Consider the following 19,512-nt stretch of genomic DNA (forward strand, 5'->3'; position numbering starts at 1 on the left):
CCGCGGGGAACCATGCTGAGAACGAGTCTCTCCGCGGGCAGCAGGACTTAAAAAGCCGCGCTGCATCCATCTGGACACTTTTCACATCTACTCTCGCCCCTTCCCCTTGTATCTCCCTCCCGCTTTGATCAGGAAGATAAGACTCGGTCGTATTCTAGTGTACACTCCTCTTTGGGTGACCCATTTTAACCCCATTTGACGGCCGGTCGGGTTTTGAGCGCGATGTGGAAGACCGGGATCCTCCTGCTGCTGTGGGTGCTTCTGGCGTCCGGCGAACTCCAGCAAGAGACGGAGCCGCGGAGACTCCCACCCCCGGGAAAGTTGGATTTCGGTTATGTGCCTGCGGGAGTTTACGAGACACTGGCCCACTACGAACCGGGACCGATAGGGATCCTGTTCCACATGGTGCACGCTTTCCTGTATGTCGTGCAACCCAACGCGTTTCCACAAGGTAAGCGTCCTCATCCAGTCTCACAGTGTAACACACCGGACACCCAGAGGATCCGGCAGGGACGGACAGTGGGACATTTCTAGGGATTTTGCAGTTGGGAAATATCACTTTGGAAACATTAATTAGGTCTGACTGTATGAACGTGTTACTAGCTGTTACTGTAGGTCATTATTTATCTCGCCATGTAGGATTTAGAGAGTGGATCCAGTTCGGATCTTATGGGACTGGTTGCTTTCATGAATATCACGAACTCCAGATCAACTGTATCCCGCTTAGGTCTCCGGTTTTACTGGTCCCCTCCCAGCAGGCACTTTTTACTGCGCCAAAAGTCTGCATGCAGAGAAAGCCGTTTGTCCTCGGTCTCGTCGCATGAGTAGGTGTCTACTCGCGAATCTGTAGCCCACCCGTGCGTCACGTCCCTCCGTACCGCGCGCGTTTTGATTTGCGCGCAGAGCTGACGGACGCACTGTAAGGTGGTGCTTCTGCCTGCGGCGCACTTTGTGTCAGGATAATGAAAACTAACGAGCCCCCTGTTGACAACATCGCGTGCTCAATGGCGGTTTGCGCACGCAGCTTTTTGCCTGAGTGACTGAATGTTTGTTGGAGCACCCAAAAAAGCCTTGGTGCGCGTGGCTCTGCATTTAATACAATTAGAGCTTACTGCTTAGCCAAACACACATTAGGGTGTGTGTGTTTAATTGGGTCGTGGATGCTCAAAAAATGCCCCCCCTCGATGCGTCACAGTCTGTGTCCGCAGATACTCTATCGGAACATTTTGCAGATTAGCAGCTCTCTGACTCACCTTGTTAATTGGGTAATCCCATAAGCCCCTGCGCCATATGTTGTTGGCCTTTTAGTTTCCAGTTTGTCACCAGCACTTGGGGGCTCACGGTCTAATCCTATGGAGCAGACCACTGCTCAGTGAAGTTGTCAGTTCATTCATGAGTGCACCCACCAAACGATGCGAGACGGAGAAAGGAAATCATGTGGAAACTGTTGGTTCGTACACAACAGTTGAGCAGACAGATGCTTGCACATGCTTTTGCGTGGCTGTTGTTTTGTCATCCCTTTGACTAGAAGGCCCCGAGGAATTCATTCTTATTTTTGGGTTCATCAGAGTCTAGATGACGTAAGCAAATGCCACAGGCTTATTAATAGCAGCAGTACATGCACGGATGTTTGGCACAAATCAGGTGACCTGTCAGGTGTGTTTTGATGGGTACTGCCTGGTTTGCATGTTACAGAAGGCCCCTCTGCACTGCAAGACAAGTTGGAGTTACATTAAAATCTGTGAGACAAATGACAAAAAGAATGTGCGAGTAGTTTCCACTCCGGTGGTTTGTGACTGGCAGCATAGATGTCAGAGTGGAGCTCTGTGTGGATGTGGGTATCGCTTCACTTCAGCCTGTGGTAAGCCACGGCATTAGTCTTCTTCCAGCAGACATTTAAAAAATTAATCACTGAACGCTCCAGGGAAAAAACTGCAAAAACTGTCCTTCTTCACAAATGCCGCTCATCCTGTTTTCAAATCGCATATTCTTCAAGGGGACAGTTCACCCAAAAACACAAAAACGGCATTCGGACTCAGCGGCAACATCTCTTTTGAAGTATAGTGACACGGATCCACTGATCTGACTGTGAGCAGATCCTGTTATTTGTACAAAGATGTTCATGATGACATCTGGACTGTTGTGATACTACAGCTAGTTACGTTGGTTTTTGATAAAGTTCTTCATCATTTAGTCCACACAGCATCAGAAAATCATGAAAAATGAGCCCAGGTGACATCCTCAGTTGGACTGTTTTCTTCAACCAACGGTCCATAATCCACAGATGTTGGATTTACAGTGATCAAAAAGCAGCAAATACTCCTCATTTCAAGAACTGGCATCAGGGAATGTTGGCATTTTTGCTGAATAAATTACCTGAACTTATCTACAGGGTTGTTGATTCCTTAAAGCTCCAAAACTTCACATCAAAACCGCACTGTCACCTTCTATTTAGAAATATTTTTTTGACAAAATGATGCAAACTGTAGGTCCTCTCACCAGCTCTTTCCTGAGCTTTGTGTCTGTGGACATATGGGTTCAGTAGGTGCTATGATTTAACACTTTTAATTTTTTTTTGCTTTTTTAGAAAAACTATCCCAAGTCAAGGTCTGTTTACTTACATAATTCCACAGCTGCTAGTCTGTGGACTTTGAATCGGGAGTACTTTGTCAAAGAACTATTTTCAAGGTTAAAACTGACTTTAATTGGGCACCTTGTGTCATCTGTGTTTGAAGGCCGAGCTTGAACCACAATGTCAGCTGGGGACCTTTGTTACATCTCTCTTCTCTTATTGTCTGTTTCTAATAAAAGTTTTTAGTGGCAAAAAAAACAACCAAACATACTTAACTTTATGTCAATAGAGGCAAGAAGTCATGTAATATTCATGTATAGTCATGTAAAATGAGAGAAAGCTTTAAAAAAAAAAAACTCAAAAACTATGAATTCCGTTGAGAACAGTGTTCAGGATGAGCTGCATAAAATATCTGTAAATCTGAGCGTGCAGCATCACACCAAAACTACCTGGATAGAAAGCTCGCCCTCTGGGGAAAAGGAAAATACTGTTATATAGTCAGTATTCAATGAACAGTCGATGTCAGCCTGATATATTGGTCTAACCCTAGAAACGACTGATGGATGAACATTATGTTGCTGTGTAATTAGCGACACCCCATCATCACGTCTTCCACAATCACTGCGTGACATTTTACGTTGGTTAAGTCTTTATAAGCTCATGAATGTTTGATGCAGCCGACTGACGCGTTCATTCTCATGGCTCCGAGCTCGTAGGAGGCGTTATTAGCAAAGAAGCAACAAATGTCTATCGCTGACACCCACACAGGCAAATGAACAGTGACACATTCCCTCGAACATTTTCTAACGGCTTCTCGCTGCAGTGTGGGAACCTCGCCTCCTTCCCTCCCTCCCTCACACCTCCTCACACTCAACAAGACACAACCGATACGTGCCAATACGCAGGCTGATGCACGGGATCACAAACCCTTTTCAGACATGAAACATGTAACTTTGCTGGCTTCATCGAGCCGTTGAGGTGCTTTTTATCATTTGGACACTGTGGGGGCTTTGTTCCAGCATGATGAGACATTTACAGACAGAGCTGCAGCAATCGTTGGCACCTTGCAGTATCGCAGCAGGGAAAGAGTTGAAAAGTTTAATGATATGAGGGAAGATGAATATTTTCTCTTCCCGCTCAGGCTGCATCACTGATGGATTTGAACATGTATTTTTGCTGTTGAAGCCTTAATTAACCAAAGTGAGCGTGAGGAACGCTCGCCCCACTCTCTTTGAGTAAATCTCTTAGGTAGAGCCTTCTGCTGCCTAACGTCTAAGCTCTGACAGAACCCAAACGTCTTTTGATTACTGTTTATGTTTTGCTGGACATCCATTTATTCATCCATGCAGTTGACATGGATGAAAGTAGGACATATAAGGAGAGAGACAGCTGGTCTGGTTATACTGCAACTGTGGCTGCGTGGGTTTTTTTAGATATCTTTTGGTCCAGTCATGCTAATACACATTTCACATGGAGCAGGGGGTTTAGATTTAGATTTTAGATCTGATGCTGTGGTCCAGTTTGACATGCAGGGTGTCAGTAAACAGAGTTTTCCTCAAGGAACTTCACTAGAAAGCATGGCTGTAGGTGGACACACATCAGAAGCCATTTATTTTCATCCTCTACTCTCACCAAACTAATGACTAAAAACAGTAAATTTGACATATTGCGGGTCTCTCATTTTTCCAGGTCTTTTAATTAATCTTGCTGTAAGTCAGCCATCGCTTGAGAATAAGAGGTGTGTTAAGCTCCTTCTGCAGTTTTAACAGTATCATTTCACGCCTGTGGGTGAGTGCGGCTGGGGAGATGATGCCAGCCTCCGTCATGCAGCAGATGCCTGTAGGAAAGTGTTTTCTCATTAGCGTCTATATTTCATCTCTTCAAGAGACCACGCCTAGGTGGAATTCAGATAACAGAGGACTGGTGAAAATCTGGCATTAATTCAAGAGAAGTAACTGTTGCCAGGGAAACCCATCGGTAGCTATCACGGGCGGCGAGTTTTGGTTCACCTCGCTGGCTCACAAATGTCTCAGGGCACCAGTGTGATGTGAGGCAAAATACTGTGGCACAATTAGCAGAGTAGATTCATACAGCTGAGGTTATATGATCTCAGGCCATGTTTTTTTACACTCATCAAAAGGGAGTCCAGAGTATGTTTTCACAGCACAGAGGCGTAAAGAGACTTTGGTGTTCGGTGAAGGACGCACAGACATGAAAGAAGCTGAAGAGGAACACTTCAAAAGACCAAGGACAAAGCAGAGATCGAAGTGCTTCGTGATGCGCATTAGAGATTTACTGGAATTATAAAGTAGGAGGCATTCTGGTTTAATATCGTTCATGTTTGGAGGAAGAAATATCGACATAGCAGGAGACTTTTTAAAGTTAAATGCTGGTAAATCTCAAATATGATGGTGAACAAGGGTCAAAACTGTGAATATTTAGTTTTATTTCAGTCTTTGCACTTTGACCTCAAGTGTTTTAGTGTTTAGTTTTCTCTCCTCTAGATGGTTTTATAACAGCATAAGGTGAAATTTGACATGTAACAAGCCTGAGTTGTTGCTAATGTTGCAGGTTGCTAAATCTACACACAAAACATCTTTACAAACATTTAAGGTTAAATGTACAGACACACAGTATTAACTATTAAAGGAGCGTTCCAGGGATGCACTGAGAAGTGGATCAGTGGCTGTACTGGATGTAAATGGCTGCATTTACACACTTGTTTTGCCCAAGGACATTTCAACATGTGGACAGGATTGAACCACCAATCCTGTGGTCAGTGGACAACCTGCTCGCAGCCACCACAGGTGTGAATGTGTGGCTCTGTGTTAGTGATCTGTCGGTCGTGAACGAATCTGCTCTATGAGTGGGTTCTTTTATGCTGCTGGAAATGACAGTGAAACAGGAACTTTATTTAGAGCTTGGACTTCAGTAGAAGTAAACGGTAGGTGGAGTGAATATTTGTCTATATATATTTGGCTTTCAGGAATTTTCACAGAGTGTATGACACTGCAGAGTGGCTCATTCAAAACTCACGTGTATCAAGGACTTCTAAACAATTATACTAATTACTGTTTGCACTCACATACTGTAGTTCACCAAATAAGGACATGCCATCATTAATTTTGCTTATAATCTTCTCCAAAAGCCTATTAACATCGTTATAGTCCATTAAACTAAACAAAAAACAAATTAAGAACATGGCAAATCACTGTTAGTGGATTAGACTGCACACAGCATATTACAGCTGAAGTGGAAGTGTCAAGAAGTGGTGAGGTTGTGTGTCTTCAGCTGTGTGTTTTTTAAGTTTGACACTATTCAGTCACCAGCTTACTGTGTTAATACTCATATTAACACAAAGTTTTGGTGAAAGAAAATGATTCTGATGTCGCAGCCAGCCCTCCATAATTGATCCAACAAAAAGTGGTTTTAGCAGCAGTCTATACCTGTGTTACATGTTCATTTTGGAGGCTGCTTGGTAGCCATAGTGCAGCCATAAGAGCACTTTTATGCAGATGAGGAAAAGTTTGTACGGATTTCACTTTAGTTTGATTGTGGTGTTTTAACCTTGAACACAGCTCAACTCTCCAGGGTTCAATTTGACTGCACCAAAAAAGCCTAAATTAAAATCCGGTGATAGATAATGAATTTCGAGTGTGCCCACAGGTCATCTGTAGCACATGTGCATGTCTGGTTGCTGCTGCAGGCACCGTTACCCTGCTGCATAGCTGTAAAGTGATTAAAGAGAGTGTCCTTCAACTGGAAGGTCGGGGCTTGAGACAGAGAGCATCTGCTCTGCTGAAGTGTCCTTGAGCAACTTAATAAGAGTGTGGTGCCAGTCTGTTGCTGACCCTGCACTTTAACATTTCTGTGGCGGGTGACTGCAAAGACAGATCATTCAGTTGAGGGCGTTCACACAGTGTCAGAGGAAAAGAGGGAAACTAAGTCATTATTTTTCAGCATTTTCTTGCCAGTTGCAAACATTTTCCTAATTAGGGATTTCTTCAGCAGCGGGCACATCTGTGGAGATTATCCTTAGATGCTGTGATGATCCCCCAAAAGGGTTTAAATTTGCAATCATAATGTTTGGCAGATCTGAATCATTTCTCCATTCATGATATCAAAAGCAGGCAGATACACCAATGACTTCCAGAGCTCTGTGTGCTGAAATGATGAGCTGGTGTTTGGTTTTGTCATCAATTCATTTATCCTTCAGTACTGCAGTAAAACAAAGGAAGACATTTGGCATGGTGGGGCATGCCACAGTATGCGTCACCTCATGATAGGTTATTCTCTTGGTTCAGTAATTGAGCATTTAATACAGCACTTACAATTAGTAAAGTTGAAACTTTAGTGATTTATACAAAGCTAATTAACAATAAATGTATTAGCATTCAAAAAACTACAGCTCCCATGAAAATTTACAAGCATAGCAGCGTGTGTGCTTGTGATGATACTCAGCCGTAATATCTGCCAAAACATACTTTTTTTTAATTATAATTATTTTTAACTTTTTAGCTGTAATCTCAGCTGTCTAAAAACATACATACTGTTCGGTGTGTCCGACTCTGTTATGACAGACGAAACAGATATTACATCTGAACTAACTGTGGCCCTGTGACACATGGACCAAACTATTATTGGGACTTGTGTTCGTTAAATGCCACTAAAAACAGAAGCATTGAATAAACATGAATATTAGGTCTTTTAAAAAAAAATGAGGAAATGAGAAATGTTTGAGGTTTTCTTACTTTTGAAACAGACCCAGAAGTTCAGGTTTTACTTTGACTCTCTTAACGGTTGCAAGTTATATAATAAAATTAGCTGCTACAGTGCTACAAGCTACAATGGTACAGGGTATCTATGGATGGAGCCCAGGGGAGGACAACGTATCATTCAGTTGCACATTAATTATCAAACCTGAAGGATTTTGTCCTGTTTCTTCAATATCATGTCTTAAATATTTGCTCAAAAACATTTTGATGAAAACTCTTTATTGTAGTCTAAATGACATCCACACACTCTGACACAGTGAAAATGGGATCATGCTGTTGCCTTTCCATTCTTCTGTAGGATTGGATGGCTGCCTTGAGGCCGTGAGCATAAACATGTCTGGATGTGAGGAAGGCATTCATGTCCTCAATATTTTAGAGTTTTCTCAGCTTCCATCTGTTACTAAACAAGATCAAATGTGATCGTGGGAAGATTAATTAAAGCGGGACCGGACAGGTAGATATCATCTAATTATCTGAACATCTAACAAAACAGATGCTATAATCTATACGTTTCATCACACATCACATTCATTTCCAAACTGGAAATTCATTCTAAACTGAATTTTTTCAATTTAAGAAAATCAACATGGCATGATAAGCTGCTCTGGAAATTTTGCATCTTTGCAAGATCCTGTGCCCGACAGTCACACTGTAGTAGCATCTGCATGAGAGAAAGTGATGTATAAGGTCCCTCTGCAGTGTTTTTATACTGTCACATGCGGTCATGTCACCGCGCTGACAGTGATGGCCGTTGGCACCAGGACGCTTCAGGACACACACAGGCACAGCCTTACTCGCCTACAGCATAACGCCAGCTGACTGCCAGAGGCAATGTGTCACTGCAGCACAGAGCCAAGGAGACCATCACAGGTGAATACATACAGAGCCGACACACCATTCACAAGTTTTCATCTTTCGGCTCATGTTGTTTTATTTTTAGGTGCATGTTTGTCAATGGAATACTCACACTGATATGACTTGTATTTATCATAATTCAAAAAAGATAAAAACAACCAAATATATATCTGTATCCAAGGAATGCTGGCTGAACACTACACTCCAGCGCTCTACTTATCATTCAAACAGTTACACACATTCACACTCGTATACTGCCTGCCTCTGATAAGGACGAGTTGAAGATTCAAAAATAACGTGTTTGCATTTGGCAACAGGATAATCTCATGAAATTTCATGAAAGTCGACTGCGAGTCGAGTGCTATGCACTAAAGGTTAAAGGGATTCCAGCACTTCAGTGGGATAACACGGTGCAGGCAATTCGGAAATTGAAAAGGCAAAAGAGTTTTCAGACAGAACAAAAAGCAGTTTTTCTTGTTTTTTCACGTTTTTAGTCAGACATCTTGTACCGACTGTACGCAGTATGCCCGTGTGTTCATGTGACAACTCAAACTGACTGATCTCAAAACTGCAAAAGCCCAAATCTGCCAGAATAAAAAATATATAAAAATCCAAATGCAATGACTTCATATCTAATAATTTTGACTAAACATTAGTGTTTTTTTTGTTTTTTTCCAAATGGGCTTTTATAAGAAACTCACCAGGAACTCCAGTTGTGGTGTTTCTCTCTTGTTTCCTTGTCGCTATATTTGTTTGAAGTAGACTAATAAAGCCTCAGGACACACTTTATATTTCTAAATCGCTTGGACATCTCTCCCTCAAGCTGCACCACCCAGTGCAAACTGGTGTCCACTCGCGTCTTTACTTAAGTTCGCTTCCTGTCCACTGAGGTAGTAATACCACCTGACTGTTTTTATCTTTTAGTAAGGCAAGTAACCCAAAAAGAGACGGAGACCTCAGGACAACGGGGGGCAGTCCCCCACTTTCTTTATGTTTCCTTTATAAATGGAGATAAATTGAAAATAAATGGGAAATAGCAACAGATGGATCTGTTGAAAGGGCTCACAAAAGAAGGATATTTAACATATTTTCTAGTGTACATTGGGGGACAGATTGGTACTTTGTCATTACTGGGGACGACACAACCCCACTAAAAAATGCATTGTGTGCTCTAGTTTACTATGTATCTCTGCTTTATATCATTGTGAATTTACTGGGAGGATTGTGATCGGCTATTTTCCACTATTATACATTCTATACACTCGTCCACAAAAAACGCGATTAATAGATTAGGAAAAGAATCATTATATGCAGCCGCAACTGATCAGTAACCTTTTCATGTGTCAAACACTGGCAGGTCAATTTGTGTTGTTGTCACATAAACCTTTTGTGGTGGAGGAACAAAATGTTGCCACTATCTGTAACACTGTGTTTCAGAATTAATGTTCTTCTCATGAAAGCTTGTTACACGGTGTTGCATTTGGTTGTTGGTGAGAGAAACATGCTTTTCATTTCCACCCAAGAGGAGGAGGTCAAAGATACAAACTGCTAACGCACACTGGCTTCTGTTACATTTAAGATGCCGCTGCCCCGGCTTTGTGAGAGAAGATCACGCTGCATAATCAGAGCACAAAATGAAACATTGTACTGCACTTTAATTCCTTGCCTGCAGCTCCACTCCTGTGAAAAGATATCAAAATAGCCTTTAGCTTCATGTTGTTACTCTTGAAATGGATCCACAAATCTGGGATTAGACCATCTGAAGGCTCAGCCAGCCAAGCAGGCAGGGCAGCCAGTTAGAAATGAACAGCTTCACTTCAAAATGATTGTTCAGTCATTTAAATACAGCCAGATCCAAAAAGTTGGGACGCTGTGTAAAACGTAAATAAAAACAGAATACAATCACCTGCAAACAAACTGTGTTTACCGACAACGGTTTCACAAAGTGTTCCCGAGTCCATGTACTAACATCCTTTACACAATCATGTGTTCACAAAGTGCTGAACCTCGCTCCATCCTCGCTTGTGAACGACAGGGCCTTTCCAGGATGCTCCTTTAATACCCAATCATGATACTATCACCTGTTACCAATCAACCTGTTTACCTGTGGAATGATCCAAACAGGTGTTTTTGGAGCGTTCCACATCTTTCTCAGTCTTTTGTTGCTCCTGGCCAAACTTGTTTGAAACTTGTTGCTGCATCAAATTCAGAATAAGCAGATATTTACAAAAATCAATGAAGCTGATGAGGTCAAATATTAAGTATATTTTCTTTGTAATATTTTTGATTAATTATTTGTCAAAAAGGATTAACAAATGATCACGTTTTGTTTCATTTATGTTTTACACAGCGACTCAACTTTTTTGGAATCAGGATTGTATGTGACAAATCCACAAAGATTACAAAACACTTTCCAAGACCACCTGAGGGACAGATAATACATGATTGTTTCCTAAAACGGGCATGATGTTACCAAATTGAACTGATTTAATGGAGGAGACACAGCTTGAAACAGGCAGCGGCTTATCATGAACAAAGCTAATTGGAAAGTAAAGATGTGTTGGACAGGCAGAAACTAGCAACCTCACCTCAGCTCCAAACTGCAAACGTTTCTCTCGCCTTTAATTAACCAAAGCTGATTTAATTACCTCAATTTAAAGGATTTATCTTTTTCTTTTAAAGCAATACAAACATGAAGCCTTCCTGAAAATATCATATTTCCCTGGACGAGCTTAAGTTTGAGGAGAAGGAGACAACAGTTTATACGACATTTAAATCAGCAGCAAACTGAGGACTCAATCTAAATTATAGCTCTGTGAAATTTATTGTAGTTTTATTGAGCCATTACAGTCCAGTAAGTTATCATGTCTCTGTGTACATGCATTACCACTTATGAGACTTTTATTGTTTATGGGATCATCAGATGTTTATGAGTCGACTTGGCACTCAAGGCATGCTTAGTAACGAGACAATCAAAGAGTCAGGTCAGATCTCTGTCACAACAGTGCATGTGTCACGATCTGTGCGTGTTATTCAAGAGACTCAACGTCACCACCTTTATTGGGCTGCATTCAGACAGACAATCACTGCGTACACACACTTCCTCGACACAGTGGGCTGCCAACGTAAAGGACTTGTAACATAAGCACATACTAATGGTTTCTTATCTGAATCAAACAACAAAAGATAAAATTATTTCTGCCACAATAACTTTCCAGAGTTGTAAAATCTGTCTGCATTATACTGTTAACAGTCGGTTTAACACTGTTAAACCTATTGCTACTATTAACGATGCTGCCCTTTGCTTTTCTTTAACGCAGGCCTGTATTCGGTCTGAACACCCACTTAGTGATGATCAAGAATATGCGGACAGTTGAACGCGATGGCTATTTTAGGGCTGAAATGTTTGAAGCATGATTGCTGGGTACGCATTTATTTTTTGGAAATAATCTGCCTGAATTGGCATTAAAAGTAGCAGTAATTTAAAGCAATGCCCTGTTACAAGTCATTCACTTTAATATTGAAATATTTTAAAAAGGAAGAGCAAACTAGTCTGTATTTAAGAAAAAAAATATTCATGTGCAAAGTCTGAAGGCTACTGCCTCAAATGAAAACCTTTAAATGAAATTACACCAGCATGGCAGATGCTGATTACTTACTTCCTCCTCATTCTGCCAGCACAACTGTTTGCTTTTTTGCATTTTCCAATTTCTACATTAAATGTGCATTTTTCCTTCAAACGCGATATTAGCGGGTGTTGAATTAGATAATTTACTGTTTTGGTCTGACCACATTGATTATCTTATCTTCATGATGGGAAAGGCTGTCGCTGTTTCACGGAAATGTTCTGCTTCTGTTATGATTGATGGTGTCAGGTGCTGCTCTGTCTCGCCCGGAGGACGGCCTGGCTTTCTTTCCATACCAATGTGTGTAATATGCACAAAAGACTATCGTGGCTAACTGTGGGTGCTAACTTGAACTCAAGTCTTCTATTATTCATGAAGGCTCTCGTGTGGAACGGTACACCCCATTTGTTTAGTGATAAACTAGCATATACTGTTTTTTTGTCATGGGTATATGATGTGTTAAGGGAGTACTGGCCAACTGGTAGTACCAAGTCTACAAACATATTGCATGATGGGAACTGTTGTTTGTTTGTTCTGAGGTAGTTATGCCTGGAAGATGCTCCCAGACAAGAGATTTACAACAGATCCTCGTTCAGTCAGCAGGAACTGATGAGTCTCACCTAGATTATTATGTCATTGTTGCTGTTCTGTATTTGTTGGTGCCGTGGGTGTGTGACGGTTTTGTTTTTGTTTCCACTGTGGGTTACTACTGTGTGTGCAGTTTCATGTGTTAAGTCAGTTCAATTGTTTTCTGATCTTTGTATCTGGCTTGTATTGTGCTATTTTGTCTGACTGGTGATTTTATATTGCTCTTGTTTTGTACAGACCATAGCTAGACTTGCAACAACTTTGTGGAAGCTAATAGGCATCTGAATAAAGTAGATCAATAGACTGAACAAGCAGCTCCTGGATCCTAAGAGGAAAGTGATCCATCTCATTTAGAAAGCTTGCTTCACTTGGGGCTGGCATATTAGCAGCCTAAGTAAGGGGAGATAAAAGCTATGGCATTAAGATAAGTTGAACGTTTGCGACATTTCAAGGTAATATTATAATGCCACCATCAGCTTAAGCTCCCAGCTATCTGACAGAGCAGGTGAAAAATGTGGCGAAGTCAGACGGAGTGAACAGGTAGAGACGAAAATCAAAAGATCGCTGGAGCAAGAAAGGCTGACAAGATGTCAGCTTATTTAAAGAAGCCAGAAAGGAAAAAAAGGAGAGGGGGAAAGAAATAAATAGAGGGAGTGTGTTGGAATAAGAGCTGCCACTTCCCCGGGTGCTGCTAAAGCCGCGTCTCATTCGGGGACGTCATATTTGGGTCAGGCCTGGGTAGCCAAGCAGGAGAGGCGAGGGCGAGGCGAAGCGAGCGGCTCAGTCCTGCTGAATGAATAGCAAGTCATGCATTCTCTGTCCCCTTGTTCCGCTTCATTGGTGGGTGCACTGATGCCAGCTACGAGTCGACTCCGGGGACATGGCGAGTTGTAATTGCAGATGTGTGGCGGTAAGGGGTCAACCTGCCAACGCCGGAGATGACTACTCTAAACAGCCTTCCTCTCCAACGTGCCGTTTAGCCTCCGTGCTGCTCCTCGTCACACCACTTCACAAGATGCTTGTAGCCTTCACTCAGCGGTGCAGAGACAGTTCCCCTGAGTGGGATGTGTCACGGGAACGTGGCTGTGTCGCAACTCAGAGGGGCTTTTTGGGCCTGTAATGCAGCTCCCAATGACAAGCTGTATGCTCAATCTAGAAAAGTAGCATTTATCCTAAGTGGTTTAAGATCAAACACAGGTTGACTTTATCACATGAATAGAAATGAGCAATATTAGGAGTTTATCAACACCAGTGCTGCCTTTCTGTATCGATATTTGTCGGTACTCCTGCTGATACTCCAATGTTATTTTATTGGGATAAAAAAAATAGGTACACCTTTATGTGTTTATCTTTATCTTTAACTTTTTTTAACCTGAAAAGTGATCATGACCTACGTTACTTGTTATTCATCGGGTGAGAGAGTTAGTGTGTCAGAGCTACAGTGGTGACTGGCTGTCTAGACTAAATGAGGTGAGTACATAAAAACAAGGCTTCTCGGTCTCCAACTCATATTTAGAGAGCAGTGAGTCAATAAATGCATACAGGTCGTTAGTTGCTTCAAAAGCAGGTAACACATGAGATGTCATGTATTTTGAAGTGCATATATATTTGAGTCGTTACTAAAGCTGCACTAGTTAAAAGTTAAGTGTTTCACTTTTTGTTTTAATCTGACAGTGCTACTTTCTCAAGATAATGACTGCAGTTTTTTTAATCTGATAATGAGCGTAGTTTAAGGACTCATCACGTTATCCTGGTCATTAAAGCAGCTTGCCAGCTCGACGAGAAGGTCGCTCACGAACACGGCCCTGATATAGTCACACAATGATCATCATCAACAACCACAGGTTAGGAAGAAGTTAGTTTAACTGTAGGCAAACTGAAAATGCCTAATGTTACACATATGAGTACTTCCCTCCTTACATGTGAGTGGCTATGATTAACACGACTTTGACACTGCTGGATACAGAGGCTGAATGAAGATGTGTGTCCATCAACATACACTGGAGACAAAAACTCCTGCATTATGCACAATGCTATTTATGTCTGGATGAGCATGAAAATTCTTCCTGCAGTAATTCTGCCCCAGACGATAGATGCTGCATTGTCTCTCCTGATTGGCCTGCAGGCCACTGTTCCTGTCTGTCTTTGCCACCTTCGCAGCACTGCTTCAGCCTTTATTAGCTGATGGTAATCGGGGACATTGTTTACCTGGGCCAGGCTGCAGAGCCAATCCTCTTGGCTGTCTGTTCAGCGATCAACATGCTGACCAGACTGCACTGTAGACCACTTGTCCTTTTGTCCCTGGACTATCAAATGACTACTTAGCCTAAAGGTTAGAATAGCAGGCTTGTAGCAAGAAGATAACGATTTAACAATTAGAATCCAAAACAATCTGGTGTTTGGCTGAGCGATACGGCTTAGAAAAAATCTTGTTGTCTTATACTATCTGACACTGGATGTCTCACTCAGTTTAGCTGCTAGGTATACAGAAGTTCTTATTACAATAAAGAAACAAATGAAATTACTATTTGGACTGAAGTTGTACAGTTTGCCAGTCATCTCAACTTCTGTCACTGCCTTCATAAATTTATACATTAGCTTCAGGGTTTCCTCACAAAGCTGCGTGGCAATATGTCTGTGTAGGGTTATCTCATTGATTCCAGCGGTACAACATCAAAATATAATGAATTAGTTCAAGGTTCTGAGTTTGCCGTAGTTGTTGACTTTTAGACAGAGAACAACAGTCAAACTGTCCGGTCCAAGTGGCTCATACTGGGGTGTAAAAGGTTCAGTATGCTTGAAACAAACTCATTCGTACGATGTTTCGTTAAAAGGCAAAAATATTTATACAGAAAACCCTGCTGTCAAAGCCTCCTCCCGGGTCCATCACATTGGCTCCCTGATCTCTCTTGAAGAGCTCTGTGTTGTTTGTTTGTTTTTGTAGTTTTGACATTATGAATCATACAAATGGGGATAAGGGCGCACACTTGTGAACACTCCCTCCTTGAAGCCATTTGGGAGTGTTTCGCTTGGTTTTGTACACGACAAGTGACGTAAGTAGTTGTGAGAAGCATGAAAACAGAGAGCTTGAGAGAGAAGTTCAGAGCCTTTTAACTTTCTCACCTGGCAAAACCGCTATGTGAAGTGGGTGTGAATGTCAGATTGTCGCTTTAAGAAAGTTACAGAAATTGTCGAACGCAGCCCCCTCAATTTCAACATCCTAAAGGTGTGAAGGGAGGGGGTTTCAGAAGATGTTTGACAGTCTGACAAAAACATTCTGAAGTACTAATGCAACCTCTGAAAAACAAATCACTGCAACTAAGATGCCTATTGGTTAATTTAAATGTAGTCCACAAAATAACTTGAAATAACTCAACAACTAGCATAGAAGACTGTGTAAGCATACCAATGAATAATTTACCTGGAAAACTTGGATGATTGTCCAGTCACGTGGCTCGTCCCCCCAAAACTCCTGTGTGCTCCTTTAAATCTTTCAGTTAATCACCACAGAGCAGCCAGAAACCTGAAAAAGCAAATGAAAAATGTCAGTGCAGGTCAATAAAGATCAGCGCATCACTTTTTAATTTTACCTTTTAAAGTGAACAGATTAAGTCTTTGCAGTTGTGTTATTGACAGCCATCTGCAGAATACAAGTGATCTTATTTGCTGCAATTCGAGAATAATACACAGGGAGAAATACAGAGTATGACACACAGTAGACTGTATATTTCTCTACAGGCATATCAGCCTACTTTATATTTATCGTTCAGAGTCCCAACACACAGGATTCTTATTGCCATTTCTCGAAGTCAGTGGATAAGATTGCAGCAAGCCTCTGTGCAATATAACACTCTTTATTAGAGTCTGTTGCCATGTCGCCCAGATTTATTTTTATCTGTGAGTGTTTGCATGCAAGTGTGTGTGTGTGTGCATCTCGTCTGCCATGCATTTCTACCCATCAATGTGATTTCCACTTGAAGGGAGGCTGTCAACTTTATTTACATACTAAATGTGCAGACTGGATAGTATTTATAGTACAGTTGTAACCTTTCAATGTGCATGTTTTGGCGAATTTATGGGAACAGATAAGAGACATGGATGTTATTTTCTTTTGTATTTGCGTGTCTTACTCGTGCTCATCTGGCTCCTGTGTGAGAACACAGTTAAGTGGAATCCAGCTGTAAACTGTATGTAGCCAAGAGACTCAGCTGTTTACATGTAAGGGCAGTAAAGTGCTCTCCGTACACCCACACATATACATTTACTGTATGTGTACAGGTGGAAAATAATTCACACAGTCCCCTGCTGTTTGTTAGATGCATTAACATCAATAGCTAACAACAGGCTGTAAATAAAACAACAGGAATATTCTTTTTTAATTGAAACGTGAGGGATAATGTTCTCAGGACAGGATAAGTCGTCAAGACCAACTAATAAGGTTTTTATTATTTGCACCATCATTAGTGCTAAAGAAGGAGGAGCTCTCTCTCGCCCTCTCTTTCATCCTCTCAATTCAGCTTAATTCTGCAAATGTCATTGGTGGGAGCGTTGCTACCAAGTCATCAAGGTAAAAGATGAATACTTTTAAATTAAATACCCTCCCACCCTGTAGTTTTGTAAGTGTGTGTGTGTGTGTGTGTGTGTGTATGTGTGAGTGTTCTCCTGTTTTTCAGTTGTGTAAAGTTAAGCCTGATTCTCTCTCCATAGCTACAGACTCTGTGGTAACAGAGTGTTTACCTTGTGCGGAGGTGCTCATGGGAAGTGAGCTCTGATACAAACAGTCAGCCTCACACACACACACACTAACACTAACAGATCACCAAGTATTATCAAGTTGAGGTTACTTAAATGTCAAGGGCACTACAAAAATATCTGTTGTACTTAAGTAGGAGTAGTGGTTATAGTAGCAATTAATTTGAAAGTGTCATTTAGATCACCAACTGTAACCCATAGATTAGATTAGATACATTCTCCAACTACATCTAAGGTTGTACATACATATGCTTTTTCTCAGTAAGGTAAAACTGCACTCATCATGGTTTTCGACCACTTAAAATGAAGCAATGAACCTGTGAGCAGCTGTCTGCAATGCTATGAACAGATCAATCAAAGAGTGATTTTACTTCTTGGGTTGTTTAATTTTATTACTTTTTAGAGGCCTAAAGAAGTGAAACAATTCAGTATTTGAAAAAAGAAAAAATAGAAATCTGTGTAGGAGAAGGTTTTCCTCTCTCTGTTTTTCCTGTATCCTGTTAATCATGTCACTAGCTCTGAGATTTATCTTACAACCTGGTGTGGGGTCCCTGGACCTGGGTGTGTGAAAGCAGGAGAAGAGGAAATGGAAGGCAGGGATGTCAGCGTGGAGGACGGTTTAGATTAGATTTAAGATACAATCACACAGTTTGGTTTTTGGAGTCAAGCTACACTTGCCGGTTACTTCACATATGTCAGCCAGACTGTATACTCTGGATATGATACAAGTTAAAGAGAGTAAGAGGGGAAGTTCACATTCATATAGTGTGGAAGAGTGCTGCACATGAAACATACAATACTGGAGAAATGGCCTCTTGAACATTTACACATCATCACTTCACACACAAGTGGAGTGGAGTGCCCCTTTAAGTTGAGACATGTATTGTAGCTCAGTCTGTATTATTGCTATACCATGCAGATGTAAATTAGTGAATATAAATCAGACTAAGGCCTTTTATTGCATAATGATCTTCTCTCTCTCTGTCTTGTCTGCCTTCACTTTGAACTCTCTAGTAAAGACTTTTCCAGTAAACACAAAAATGCCAAAGCCATTATCTAAAAATACTGAAACCTTTTTTGTTGCATAGCAACAAGGATGAAGAAATGCTCCTCGCATGCGTTTAGCCCCTTCTGTTACTAGACATTCACAGCAGCACCTTGAGAGAGGCCTTGTGTCTGACCACTGCCTGAGGCCTGATGACACTTCACAAAGGTGTCAAATGCTATCCTGGACCCCCAAATGAATCAAAAGTAAAATATATTGGTATGACTTATGCAGTTATTACAGTGGAAATCTTCTTTTGTTTAATTTTTAGCTTCATTTTTGTCTCTGGGCTCTAATTGCTGTTGTGATTTTGCACTGCACATTGGTGCTTTGCTTGATTTTTCTATTTATGAAATTTGAGTTTCTTTTCCTCCTGGTTCTGCTTCCTGTGTTTTCTATAAAAGACCTGCCTGAACTTCTGTAAAACTAGGCTTTATTGTATAGGCACACTCACTGTGGTGTTGTATCATGGATTTAGTGATTTTTAACCTGCACTTGTTGACTTTTTGGCAACTTGAGAGCTGCAGAAACAAGCTTTAAATGCAACATATATGCTGATATAGCAAACTTGTTAGCCACCAGTTGTCAATCTAAACATCCATCATATATGGAACAACATTAGCAGTCATTTAGGATTTTTTTTTTTGTTCACCTGATGAATGCAAATGACAATTCATATTAATTCTCGTTTTAGCTCTGTTTTGAGCTCCTGAGGGAAACATCTGGCTCCTTAGCTGGAACTTTAACAAGCTCCTTCCAGCCAGTTACCTTTGGTTCAGTCCATTCTAACTTTACCTGGAGCCCACCACATTCCCATCTCTGTTGCATGGACAAATTTAATACTATGGATTAATAGTGGAGTGGCACAAGATGGACAGACAAAAGAGAAAAAAAGAGGTGCTGAAAAGCAGAGGGAGACCAGGTTTAAGGCTCTCTCAGCTGATGCAGCAAAATGTTTTATTATAACAAATTCTTCATTTGGTGTCACTATTAGTTTATCATCAGGCTCATGAGCCTGAGGACACTGAAGACACCAGTAATAACCAGTTCAACTGTTAGTTGGGCAGCTGAGTAAAAAAGTCCAGGGCCATTTTTCTTTTGCAGCCCATCCCTGGTCAAAATGCTCTGTAGAGCTGAGGGAAACTGCACAGTCAGACCACTTTCACATGCATGGGGTCATTTGATTCATTGTTAATATAAAAATATTGATTATAGCAGCTTTAAGTAAAATGTATTTAAATTAAAAAAACTCATGAGTTATTACGCAGGAGTGTACAAAATGAAAGCACCAGCAAAAAT

The 19,512-nt window shown here is 41.2% G+C and overlaps 1 protein-coding gene across 1 annotated transcript in view; it reads left to right on the top strand.

The window, feature by feature from the left end:
* The window catches only part of prom1a (prominin 1a), a 77,268-nt gene continuing 57,756 nt past the window's right edge, over positions 1-19,512 (top strand). The window contains exon 1 of the mRNA XM_041943777.1: positions 1-451. Within this exon, the coding sequence (XP_041799711.1) occupies positions 223-451 (229 nt within the window). The 5' untranslated portion in view covers positions 1-222. The remainder of the gene's footprint in view (positions 452-19,512) is intronic.

This window comes from Chelmon rostratus, chromosome 9 (assembly GCF_017976325.1).
Source record: "Chelmon rostratus isolate fCheRos1 chromosome 9, fCheRos1.pri, whole genome shotgun sequence".
NCBI classification, from domain to species: domain Eukaryota; kingdom Metazoa; phylum Chordata; class Actinopteri; order Chaetodontiformes; family Chaetodontidae; genus Chelmon; species Chelmon rostratus.